Raw genomic sequence first — 13,448 nt, 5'->3', positions numbered from 1 at the left:
CTGAGGCACTCTGGGAGTCGCCTTCCCTCCCGGGGGGGCGGAGACGGGGGACGCGCAGGTCCCGTCTGAAGTTTACGGTCTGACCCAGTCGGCTCGGCCCCGCTCCCAGACGCCGGCGGCCCAGCCGAAAGCCAAGCTCACCGCAGAGAGCAGGAGGGACACGCCCCGCCCCGGAAGCGGCTCCCAGCCACTCAGAGCGGGCGGGGGCGGGCCCGGCAGGCGAGAGGCGGCGTCTGGTTCGTCGCTCGTGGGGCGGGGCCGCCGCTCGGGCCCGCGCGTCTGGGTGGCGGCGGGGGCGCGCCCGCGGGGAGAGGCGGCTGCGGCTGCGGCTGCGGGCGGGGGGTGGGGGGGAAAAAGGAAGAACCGGGAAGGGGGCAGGGCGAGCGGAGAGCCGTGTTCCTGAGGCGGCGGCGGCGGCTCGGACGGAGGAGGGCGGGGAAGGAGGATGGGGCCGGCTGGGGGCCAGGGCCGGCGCTAGCCCGCGGCTCGCCTGGGACCGAGGGAAGCCGCGCCGCTCTTTCAAGTTGCGCGGGGAAGCCCGGCCGGTGCCGCCGCAGCCGCAGCCGCCTCGGCGCGGCGGGCGGGCGGGCGGAGAGGGAGGCGGGGAGGGCGGGCCGGGCCGGAGCGAGCTGGGGAAGACGGAGCGGGCGCTGCGGCGCGCAGGCGGCCGGCGGGGGGAAGGCGGCGGGAGGATGGAGCAAGTGGAGATCCTGAGGAGGTTCATCCAGCGGGTGCAGGCCATGAAGAGTCCGGACCACAATGGGGAGGACAACTTCGCCCGGGACTTCATGGTGAGTGTCCGTCCGAGCCGCCGCCGCCGCCGCCCTCGTGTGTCGGTCGCCGGCCCCCCCGGAGCCCCCCTCGCCTCTCCCCCGAGTCGGCCCGGGCCGGGGCTGCGCCAGCACTTTGTGTGCGGGGCGCGCGCCCAGCGGCCAGCGCGGTCGGCGAGCCTTGCGGGAGGCGAGGTCGCCACCGCCCCACCGTGGCCTCGGTTCTCCGCGGCCCGGGAGCCGAGGGAGCGGCCGCCCGGCCCAGCCCGCTCCGGCCCCGCCGCCCGCGACTCCCTATTGTCTCCCCGGCCGGGCGGGCGGGCGTCCGGGCGGCGGCGGCTGGGGTGCGGGCTCGCCTGCCCACGCCCGCCGTCCCCGCCTGCCCCTCCGGGGAGGGTCGGGGCGAGCCGTCGGGCCGCGGCCGGCGGAGCGGGGGGCCGGAGCGAGGGCGGTGTTGGCGTTCACTCGCCGAGTCCCTTTGCTGCTGCCGGCCTGGGTTCGAGGGGACGGTGGGACGACGCCGGCTCCGAGTTCACGGTGATTATCACCGCTTGCCAAAGGGTTGTCCGTACGGAATCTCGTGCTCTACCTGATCTCCGTTGGTCCCGTCCGGTTTCTTTTTCTGGGACCCGGGGTTAAGGCGGTCGGTGAGGCCGGCGTGACTTTAGGTTTGGCGCGGGTGGGGTGGGGTGGGGGTGTCGGGGTGGATGGGGGTTATCGTGGAGGAAGCTCACTCGGGACCCTAGGGGATATTGCCGGGGCCGGAGGGGATGTGACTATCACTTCCTATCCGGGGTGGGGGTGGGGAACTTGGGAACAATAGTCCTGGTGGGGTGGAGGCGACTATATGGGCTGAAGCCCTGAACTGGGAGATAACCTTCCCGTCCCCCCTTTTCCGCCGCCCCCCCCTTTCCGCACTCTGCTTATGTAGGCAGGCTTGAGTCGGGGTGAGGGTTAAAATCCAGTAGGTGAAATTGCTCTAGGTACGTAATTGGGGGGTGCCCATTCCGAAGGCGTGAGACCAGCAGCCGACTTCCTACACTGCCCTCTCCCCGCTCCTTTAATTTTTCTGCTGGACAATGTTCCCACTAAGGGTTGTTTCCCGGCTTACGAGGCCGTGGTTGCGGCTGCTGCTCCTACGGATGTTGCGCAAGACTGGGGCGTTGGAAACCCTGGAGGTCTGGGGAATGGAAAAGGAAATGGGACTTGGGAAGTCCTTCGCTCCTTAGCGGGGCCTGGGAAATGAGCTAGGGAAAAAATGTGCTCCCGGACAAGGTGCGCTTCTCATAATACTCATCTCAACCTGAAATCTGGTTACGAAGAGCCATACAAGGTTGAGGTCTATAAAAATGAGTGGGTCCGAAACGTTGGCGAGCTTTTATTTCCAAAGTGCAGACGAAGTGACTTTTATAGTACAGAAGGTTTTCATATTTTAAAGAGATTTCTGTCTAATAAGACTTTAGTGTTAGTTGGCACAGTGTTCATGGCAATGTGGAGTTTTGTGATTTCCACCTCTCAGATGTGTAAAAATAGAAAGTAGGAGCAAGGTTTTATTTAGTGTATGGTGAAGACTGAGAAATGTAGATCCTTTATCTTAAACATTTTCTGTTATTTGGGTACTGTTTTGAGGAAGGGACTTTTAATCTATAAAGGTTAAAGTGTAATTTTCCCTTCCTACCATCAAGAACTTTGTGTTAGTTTCTTTTGAATGTCATTTACGAAGTTAGATGAGTCCCCTTTTTACCACTCCTCCGTAGGAAAGTAGAAGAAAACAACTTACTTTTTGTATTTGTATTTTTAAATAATGGTTTCAGCCTTCCTTGGTTATGGAAGGGCCATGTGGTCCCTGGTTGCTCCTTGGCTGTTTCTGGATAGCTCTGTCAAGGAGCATTGTTTGGTAATGCAGGCCGCTCAGACAGGTGCCCAGTCCTTGAACTTCTAGGCAGGGGCTTTAGCCTTGGGCTTCTTGCTTTGGAGGTGAGTCAGGGATTTCTGTTGGAGGTGTCATTTCACAAGGACCAGATCTGTTCCCATTCTTCCACAATACCAAAGTAGCTAGGTAATTCTACATTAGAGATTTGATGACTAAAGCTATTCTTTATAGTGCTTGCTTTTTTTTTTAATTTCCTGACTTGATAAGCAACAGCTATAATTAAGACTTTTGGCGGTTGGCTCTTTTTTCCCCCTGAACTAGAAGACTGGAAAGGAACTATCTTCTGTTACAGAAAGAGAACCAAAGATGATCCTGATAAACTCTGACTTGTTATTCTTATCTTCTGATGTGGATTAAAAACTCCATTTTAAAATTTTAACATTGTAGAGCTGAATCTTAAAAGAGACGACTATAACAGCTGTTTCATTATAAAGCAATATAGTTTCAATATTGGAAATTTTAGACTACTATGAGCAGTAGTAATCAGTAATGGTGATGCTTGTGGGAAAGTGGATTGGTCATTCATACTGTGACTGTTTCCATCATTCTCCCTGCGTTTGTTTGTAATGTCTATGTCACAGTAAATACACGGGCCTTTTAGGTAGTTGGGGAATTTTTTTTCCCTTGAGGGACAGGGAACTGAGCTCACTGTGACCCAGGCTGCCCTTGAACTGATCCCTGCCTCCCAATATTAATTATGAGATTAAGATATGAGCCTGCCATACCTGTCTTATATTCTTGTCTTTGGGGTTTTTTTAAACTCAGATTTTTGGTGTCTTTCATTAATTACAGCTACTTTCTAGCAATAATTTAAGTGACTCTGTCACAGTGTGACTATGGTTTTTTAGTCCGTTGTAATTTCTATTAAATGCTTTAACATGAATAAAGCCTCTACATTGTTTATTGCCTAATATCTCTTTACAAGAAGTGTACTAGATCAGAGAATACATATATATTTACAACTTTAAAAAGACGTGTCAGTAAGGTTTACGTGTATATATATATTGCAATTATCTTGATTTTATTTAATGGTTTAGAAATTGTATCTTGTTTGATTTGGAATTCTTTTCGTTTCTTCCTGGGGTTTTTGAGTCTAGATCTCACAGAGCCTAGACTAGCTTTGAACTTGCTGACCTTGAACTCTGGATTCTCTAGCCCCAACCACTCAAGTGCCAGAAATACTTGCCATCACGCCTGGTATGAATTTCTTGATTACTACTGATAGAAAGATTTCTACCTCAACAGGCACGTAGTGGTCCTAGCAGTCGGGAGCTGAGGCAGGAAGGTTGGGGGTTTCAGACAAGCCTAGTTTATATGAGAGTGAGACCTTGTCTGCAAGGTGGACAGAGGAAAGAAGGAATTCATCATCATTTGGTTTGTTCTTGGCCTTGCATGGGCACTAAGACTGTGCAGACGGTGCCAGGCACGTGAGTCCCGACATGCTGATGTTGTTAAATAGCTGGTGACAGGTCCGGACTTCATCTTTACTCTCAGCTTTTAGACTGAGATGGTGGTGCTCATTGGTATTTGACAGGTTTTCTAAAAGTTTTATTTATTTAAGTGAGTGAGTTATTCATATGTATGGGTATTTTGCCTATGTGTATGTTAGTGTACCGTGTGCATACCTGATGCCCAGAGGAGCACCCGGTGCCCTTAATGGAGTCTGCGTCATCTCTCCAGCCCCAGAGTCAGGTTTTACTCCATAAACATCCCTGGAGTTGAGTGAACCATGCACTGAGGACTAGAGAGCCAGTATATAGTGCAGACAAAAGCTGATGTCTGAGACAAGTAGGTAGGGTTTGGGCTGTGAGAAGAGGTTACCACCTCATGAGGGATCTTACTGTATTTAATATTTATATTTTCTGTAAGGTCATAATGGTGATTGTACACGATTCCCCTTGCATCTCTTGCAGGCATATTCAGCCCTCTGACATTGTAACACCAAGTTGTCATCAACAAATTCTCATTGGAAAACCATGCAGTTGAGTTAACAAAACGAAACAAAAAATGCTCCAGAAAAACCTTAGTATGTTAAATGAGTTTGCAGTTTGGGGTGTATGTGGAAGGCTGCAGGTTGGAAATACCTTTTAAAAAGAGCCACAGGGAAAGTGAGATTACTAAGAACGGCGAATGTGCTAGCTTAGCATTCCTGTGGCTTTCCTTCCTCTCGCCACGCCACAGCACACCTCCTCAGCCTGCTCTGAGACTCTGTAAGCCTTATCTCACTCGAGAAAATAGACTCTGGAGGGCCGTGGAATGTTTTAAGAAAGGTAGTTACTTGGCAGGAAGGGCTTGATCTGAACAGATTTGATGAGGATTGACGAGCCTTAAGCCCAGTGTGGTGGTACCTACTTGTGGTCCCAGCACTCAGAAGGCTGAGGGTCCTGGAGTTCAAAACTAGGCCTAAATACTAGACTGGGGGTGGAGGAAGAAGAGAGAGATGTCTCAATGATTTACTAGGTATGAACATAGTATTAGAACACAAAGATTTCTAGCTGGGGATGTAATCAAGCTATAAGGTACCATTTGGTACAGTGGATAAAGAAGAAATAAGTAGAACTGATCAAACAAGATCGTAGGAATTTAGTTTGGGACATGCTGAATGCCTGTGCGGTGTCCAGTATGCATGGGGAGTCGGAGTCTGAGGAAGAGGCTGACGGTAGACGAGACAGGCATAAAGAGGGGCCAGCTTTAGGGAAGTGTTTGGGGATGTTCCTGGGAAGGTGTGGTCAGAATGTGGGGACTAGAGTGTGGAAGAGACCAGATGAAAAAACGGTTTAAAGAGAAGATAGGTGAGATGTAGGTATAGTTTTCTTCCACGTATTTTAACATTTTGAAACTAGATGGTAGAATCTGCAAAAAGACCCAGGCTTTGAGAGAGAATGTTTTCCTACTATTTATTATCTATGCATTTATTTTCTTTTAAGTACACATAGATAAAACCCCGAAATCTTGAGATTTGGTGCTTGTATTTGAAAAGGGAGGAGACTAAAGGTGTGCGGAGATCTTGGGCTTCAGACTCTATTAAAGTTAGCAGTAGCTTTATAGCGATAGAATTGCCAACCATTAAGTTTATTCAGAGTATGTAGTTGATAGTTTTTAGTGTAGCCACAGAGTTGGACGGCCATCGTCACAATCAATACAGAGCGTTTTCGCGGTCACTCCTAGTCACAGCCTTCAGGAGAGGAGTCCCCTTCTGTCCCCTGGGGTTTACCTGACCGGACAGTCGGTGTAAATAGAATTGGAGTGTCTGTTGTATGACTGTCTTCCCATAATGTTTTGTTTCACCTGGTTTGTTCTGTTTTTGGTGATTTGGTTTCTTTGAGTTAGGATATTGCTGTGTGGTCCTTGCTGGCTGGCGCTGGCTGGCTTCAGTCTTCCTTCCCCGTGCTGGGATTACAGTTTGCCGCTATACTAGGCTGCCGTTTTCAGGCTTCATTCATGTAGCAGTGTGGACTGATAGTAGTTTTTTTAATGACTGAATTATAATCTTGTTTGTGGAGAATACATGTTCTCCATTCCTTGGTCTGTTGACTTGTCCCCCTGTGGCCACTGGGATAGCTGCTGCTTTGAACGTGTGTGACTGCGTGGGCGCATGTTTTCAGTTCTCGTAGCTACTCAGCTGAGAACTGTGGGGATTGTTGAGCTGGTTGAGTTTCTTCTAACACCCACATGCTGATGGAACATATGTGGTGTCCAGTTCTGCTGTCTCTTTCTGATTGTTGTTGTCTTTGCAGGTGTGAAATAGCATCTGGGGTTAGCTTGAAGAATTTTGTATATGTAACTGGTTTTTGAAAACCAGAGATAGGAAATATTTTAATATTATAATTAAATATCCTAAAATTGAGCTAATCTCAATGCTTAGTGTCACTAATTTAATTATTTTTTTTGTTATATTTATTTATTTATTATGTATACAATATCCTGTCTGTATGCCTGAAGGCCAGAAGAGGGCGCCAGACCTCTTTACAGATGGTTGTGAGCCACCATGTGGTTGCTGGGAATTGAACTCAGGACCTTCTGAAGAGCAGGCAACGCTCTTAACTACTGAGCCATCTCTCCAGCCCCCCACTAATTTAATTATTGCTTTCTTGCCCATCCTCTGTGTTCAGCCAGACATACTTAAATTTTAAATTTCAAAAGTGGCGGTGAACCTTTTAATTTCCCAGATCTTTGATACAGTGCACTAAAGATTTGCTTAACCTGTTAATTTCCTAGAATGATTTCTAGGTAATTATATTTTTAGAATATAACTGGCTTTTTTTTCAGTATTTGAAATTTAGATGAAATGGACATTAACATTCAGATAAATTTAATTTTTCATACATTAAACACATTTATGTTTCTATACCACTCATTTCCTTAAGCTTATAAACATTTACATTTCTGACTAACTTCAGCTGAAAAATCTAGACTAGAGACAGCACTTAATTCTTGATCTTCCCCTATGCCTTGTCTGTAGGATAAGCATTGCTGCCCATTGAACAGGTAGAAATTGTAGCCAGGTTTACTGCTTTTAGGACAAAGATTTATTTATCAGGTGAGTTCTTCACAAAGTCCATTATAGTCTTAGACCACCGTGAGAGCTGTTTTCCCCTCTCCTGTGCACTGCCAGACTACATAGTGTGGTAGTACTTTGAGCAATGGCCGGGAGAGAATACAGAATTGTCAGGGAGATGTCTCTGTGGGGAAAGGCTCTTGGCTGCTAACCTCAGGACCTGTGCTCAACCCCTTGAGTGCACATGGTGGAAGGACAGAGCTGATCTCCACTCGAGCACTGTGGCGTGCACACACACATACATGTGTGGAGAGGGAGCTCGTGCTGCCCTGACAGATGACCCAGGTTCAGTTCCCAGCACCACCCCTGTTGTCTCGCAACTGTCTAATAAATCTAGTTCCCAAGGACCCTCTGTGGACTCCACAGGCACCCACGTTCACGTGTGTCCACACTGACTGACGTTCACGGAAATGGATCAGTAATTTTTTCTCTAGTTTAAAAAGAATGCTAGACTGGAGTAAAACCTATACATTTTTTTTAAGTGTGGTTTGTTATTTGCAGTTTCTTGTGCAAAAACCTGAATAATTCTGTCCTCTGTTTCTGTGAGTGCTGCTTAGAATACTTAGATATCCAGGCTCATCTAGGTGGGGCACACCCCGTAAATAATGTACTTTTTAGTAAACACCCAATTTAAGCTTCTGGTTTTGAATTTAATTAATAAAATCTAGGTGACCAAGTTGCTGTGATCTTGGGTGGGTGTTTGGGAAGTAATTACAAAGTAGCGCTTGCCGTCTCCTTGCCTCTAGTTTCTTTCTCACTCAGTCCATCCCATAGATCACACTTGCTTTCCTGAAATTGATCTTTACACTAAAGGGAACCATGCTCGTAAAATCAGGAGACAGACATTTAACCTCTTCCTTCCCGGTTGTACACGGCTCTGTAAGACCCACTGGAAGCATGATTCATTTTTATCCCCTCTCCACCCTATTTTATCCTCTCTCCTTCTCATCTCCTCTCTTCTTCTCACCCTTCCTCCCCCTTTCTTCGCTTTCCCCTCTCCTCTTCCTCTCCAGGGACTGAAGCAAGGGCCTTCAGGGTACACACTACTGAGCTTTGTCTCCACAGCTCTCTTTCCTAGCTTAGAGGCTTGACCTTCCAAAGCCTCCTCAGAGTCTCCCACTACCTCTCTGTACTTGGTGGTTTGTGGTTCTTCTTTCTGAAATGTTATTTCTCATCCTTGAATGCTCTTATCAAATAAATGAAATCTTGCATATCTGTGGTGTACTGTTGGGCATACTTCTTACCCTCTTAGAAATCATAAGTTTGCCTCTTACAGACTGGAATTTTGAAGGTCAAAAAATTAAAATTTTGAGGCTAGGTGTGATGGCGCACGCCTTTAATCCCAGCACTTGGGAGGCAGAGACAGGAGAATCTCGGAGCTCAAGGCCAGCATGACCCACAGAGAGAGCTCCAGGACAGCCAGGACTACGGAGAGAGACCTTGTCTCATATATATAATTAATAAAGGGAGAAATAACTAATTTTGTTTGCTTGTAGTCTAAACTGGCCTCAAACTTGGATCAGTCCTACCTCAGCCTCTTCTGTGCTGGAATTACAAAATTAAATCACCACACTCTGTTAAAAGTTTAGAATGATTTCACTATTTACCTAAACTATAGAAGAGAACGTGTACTTAATTTCTGCTTTTCTGGAATAAATATATTAATGTAACTGATCTGAAAGTACTTGTTTTCCACTGTAAAATTGGATTTTTAATACTACATAGAAAAAAGGCCTTTTTCCAGGTGGCTTACAAATCTAATTCCAGCCCTTGGAAGGCAGAGGCAGGCAGATCTCTGAGTTCAAGGGCAGCCTGAGCTACAGTGTGAGTTCCAGGTCACCTGGAACTACACAAAGAAACCCTGTCTCAAAAAATAAAAAAGGTTTGATTAGGTTTGAATTGAAAAAGTCCTAAGATAAGCGAAGTGATGCACCTGTTCCGAGCCACCACTCTCCCTCAGAGGAGCTGAGTTCTTTCAGCACGTTTCCTATTCCACAGTGGTTCCATTTTCTTAGATTTATGTACTTACTGTCAGTGGTGGACATGAGACGCAGCCGAGGCTTTGGAGTGCGAGGCGGGGATCCTGTTAGTCTTGGTGCATTTCCTGTAACAGCTTCTTTTCAGATGTGAGTGCCCACCATGTTATAGGAACCGTGTGTAGAATGGACACTGACGGTACCTAAAGAAGCTGAGGATATGATACATGTGTGTGTAGAGTGTCTAAATAGTCCTTAGAATGTTGTCAGTGGACATCGAAGATACTGTATTGTGCCAACAAAAGTGTATTTAAATTTAGAAGAGAGATAGGAAAAGCATAAATGTGCCCGAGCAGTTCAGTAATATAACATATTTAATCTGATTCTTCTTTTTGAAATTTCTTTAAAAATTGTACTGTGGGGAGGGCCATGCCTGTGGTGGTCAGAAGATGAGTTGCTGGAGTCTGTCCCCTTCTGTCACGTCTGTTGTCAGGCTCACAGGAAACTCCCTCACCCCAGCCATCCTGCCAACTCTAAGCTGATTCTGGAGGAGCTCGTCAAGACAACCAGCAACACTCCAGAGATGCTGAGGGATGTGGTTGTGTTGTGTACAGTAAACAGCTGTCTAATGACAGATGACGTTAACTTGATCTTCGTTTTTGAATGTTAGACTAGAGAATATTTTTCTGTACTATTATTTGTTTGATCATAAAGCGGGACCTTTCAAAACTGAGTTCTGGCCATATGGTCACTGCTGCTTTGGATATTTTTTGAAACAGCGACTCAGTACGTAGCGCAGGCTGGCCTGGAGCTTGCTGTAGCTGCCTTGGTATTCTGAGTGCTGGTATTACAGACATGCACCACCACTCCATTTTAATAAATAGTGTTCTTAAATTTGATAATTTCACATTAATTCAGATACGTGCTGTCCTTTTCCTCTTTTCCCAGTTGTTAGATTATTTCCTTACTTGTGGGTTGGGGTGGGTTCAGTAGAAAAGTGCTCGGGTAGCATCTACAGGGCCTGGGCTGCATCCCTTCCAGTACTGTAAGAAAAAACACGTTAAAAAAAAAAATCTTGGTTTTTGCTTTTTTCTTCTTTTTTGGTGCTGGAGATTCATTCCAGGACCTTCCATGATACGCCAGTGATAACTGCTATTGGGCTGCTTTAGTTAGACTTTCCAGTTCTGTAATAAAACACCATGACCAAAAGTAACTTAAGGAGAAAAGGGTTATATCATTTTATAGTTTGTAGTCTGTCGTCCAGGGAAGTCAGGCCAGGAGCCTGAATGCGGGAAAGGGTCCCGAGGCCACTGACTTACTCCTGTGGATTGCTGAGTCCCTTCTCTACCTTCACATGCTACAAATAAATTACATTTAAAAATGTCCTTAGGGTAGGTTTTAAGGTTGCATTTGTGCTGAGAACAAAGCAAGACAGAAAAGGAATTACACATCCCGTGCTTCCGGTGTAAAGAGCGTTTCTAGATCTTTCCTCCCCGACTTTTATGTAGGGTGGTTTTACTCTGGAGTCATAGACTCTGATATTAAAGAATCCTGAAACTGGGACTGGACAGGTGGCTGAGCTCTTCTAGAGGACCCGGGTTCAGTTCCCAGCACCCACATGGCAGCTCACAGTATCCGTGACTCCAGTTCCAGGGGACCTGACACCTTCACACCAGTGCACAATGAAAAGAGATGCTGTCCTTGACACTGCGCTGCCTAGGCTAACACTTGCTTTCCTCAGTCACAGAAAACCTTTTGTTTGATGGTAACAGCCTACACCATACTAGGTTAAGATTAAAGGAGAAGACTCTTCCCATGTCAGCCCTTCTGTGATTCTCCCATGTCTGTCTGACATAGCAGGGCTGTTTGTACTTGGCTTGGCTTCTCTGCACTCCTCTGTTTTGCCCATTTCTGCCTAATAAAGGCGCCCCTACACCATACAGTAACTAACTAGTCTGTTTGGAGTGTGAGGGAAAGCTCAGAATGACTAGAATTGTTACATCTCGCTTTCCGGTTACTAAGAGGCAACTTGGCAGTGAGGTGTGTGTGAGAGCTTGTTCATGTGTGTGGAGAAACTTCTGAGTAGAAAGGTGTTTGCCAGGGAGGAAGGCAGCCTAACAAGTGTGTAGTGTAAGACAAGATAGTTTTCAAAACCAAACCCGAAAAACACTATTTTAAGGTTCCAGCCGTCTTTTAGTCACCTTTGTTACTGGAACAAATAAATACTTGAAGTTGTCACCTCTTAGAACAGAAAAATGGTATTTTGTTTTTGCATTTGCTATTTTTGCAGTACATGTTAAGTCAGTGTTGTTGTTTTACGTATATGAGTGTTTGCTTACATTTATACTTGTGCACCCTGTGTATGCCTAGAGAGCCCTCAGAGGCCGGAACTGGAGTTACAGAGGGCTGCGACCTGCCGTGTTGTCCCTGCCAAGCCATCTCTCCAGCACCCTTGTTTTTGATACGGGGTCCTGCTAAAATGCTCGTGCTGCCCTTTGACTTGGCTGGGATCTGGGGTTAGAGGCCTGTGCTCTCAGGATTGGTGTGTTTGGCCTGGTTTGAGAGGTTGCAGTTCATGAAGGTTGGTCACGTGGCTTTCTCGGGTATACAACAAAGCAGTGTGTCATGGCTGAGAGTCTCATGAGCTGCCTCATGACGAGGACATGGAGGGATGAAGTTACCCCACACATGCAGTGCCTGGTCTTTAACCTTGGCAGTGTGCTAAAGAAAGAGAGGTGGGCGTGCTGGCACTTGGGAAACAGAGGCAGGCCGATCTCTGTGAGTTTGAGGTCTGCTTAGCAATCCGGGCCAGCCAAGGCTACATGATGGAACCGTGTTTAAAAGAAAGCAGGTGCACCTGCTGCCCATTAGGGAGCGGTAATTAGGGATCACCTTCACACTTACTTGTTTTCTTTCTATCCAACCCCCCATTGATCTCTAATTGCACACTAGTAGTTACTATGAAACTTTTATATTTTGAATTAATAGGCTCGGAACTAAAGTAACCTTGAGTTATCTGCCTACTCATAAAAATATTCTACAACATTGTCTCCATAGTCATACTTCATAAACTGATAAAATCATTCCCTTTTGTGTGATGTGGAATTAAGACAGGTTAATAAACTGAAATGGAGAAATCTTTATTTCAAAATAATCAAGACAATATATAAATTTTCTGAAGAGATAGCTCTTCGATGTAAAAAAATTAATGATGAGAAAAATGACATCATTTTTCAGATCTCACTAAAGTTTGGCTTCATAGAATTTTATATCTTACTGTGATGGAAATAAAATCTAGTTTTACAGAGATAGTGACGTAGAAAAGTGCAAAGTGTTTATATTAAATATTGAAAGCTGTTAAGCTTGTAGTAAACTCGTGTGTGTGTGTGTGCGTGTGTGAAAAACATGAATTTTTGCTTGAAAAGTCTGCTTACGTCATTTATTTCCCTTTGAAGTGGTGGGCTTTTTACTCATTCATTTTGAAGGAAATGTCTGGGGTTTAGGTTTAGTTCTTTGTTGGAATGGTTTACCTACATCCGTGAAGCCCTGGATTTGGTCTTTAGCACCAGAGAAGTAAAAGGGAAGGAGGATCCTAGCAGTTCCCGAGCTAGCACATGAAATGATGGGCTATGGAAAGGTGGCTAGTTCCCTTGTATAGGGTTGCAGGCATATGCTACCGCACCTGACCAGTTCAGAGTAAGTTTTCTTTTGAGGTTTCATGATTTATTTGCTTACTGTGGAGGTTGAATCCAGGACCCGGTCTCTCCTAGACAAGAGCTGGTCCTGAGTGATAACACTGGGCTCACCTCTAGCCCGCGTGGATTTCGTAGAAATGTGCTGTCTAATCGCCAAGAATTGCCGTTACTGATTTCTGTTTAATAACAAACACTATATAATTTCTTTTCTTGTAAATTTGTTCAGTTTTATATTATCGTGGCCCATATTTATGCCCCATTATGTGGTCTGTCTTGGTCAGGGTCCTTTGCGCTTGAGAGGAGCGTGTATTCTGTAGAGTGTTATATCTAGTCGATTGATGGTGCTGTGGACTTCAGTTTGTCCTTACTGTCTCCAGCTAGTAAGTGGACTCCAGTCCTCCTGCTTCTGTGTGTCAGTTCCGCCATATGTGTTGTGCTGAATGAGTGTTAGACATATGCATAGATTGTTACATCTTATTGTACTGAATTAGTGTTAGATGTACATAGATTGTTACA

At 46.2% G+C, this 13,448-nt stretch overlaps 1 protein-coding gene across 2 annotated transcripts in view; it reads left to right on the top strand.

Moving 5' to 3' along the window:
• The first annotated feature begins 382 nt into the window (after positions 1–382).
• The window catches only part of Ptpn12 (protein tyrosine phosphatase non-receptor type 12), a 61,994-nt gene continuing 48,928 nt past the window's right edge, over positions 383–13,448 (top strand). Inside the window, exon 1 of one of the 2 annotated variants that reach the window (XM_050139808.1) lies at positions 383–791. In XM_050139808.1, coding sequence (XP_049995765.1) covers positions 693–791 — 99 coding nt within the window. In that variant the 5' untranslated portion in view covers positions 383–692. The remainder of the gene's footprint in view (positions 792–13,448) is intronic. The other variant, XM_050139809.1, reaches the window with a different exon arrangement.

Source organism: Alexandromys fortis, unplaced genomic scaffold (genome assembly GCF_014885135.2).
Source record: "Alexandromys fortis isolate MF-2015 unplaced genomic scaffold, M_Fortis_MF-2015_v1.1 scaffold_38, whole genome shotgun sequence".
NCBI lineage: Eukaryota > Metazoa > Chordata > Mammalia > Rodentia > Cricetidae > Alexandromys > Alexandromys fortis.
This window is presented reverse-complemented; position numbering and strand designations above follow the sequence as displayed.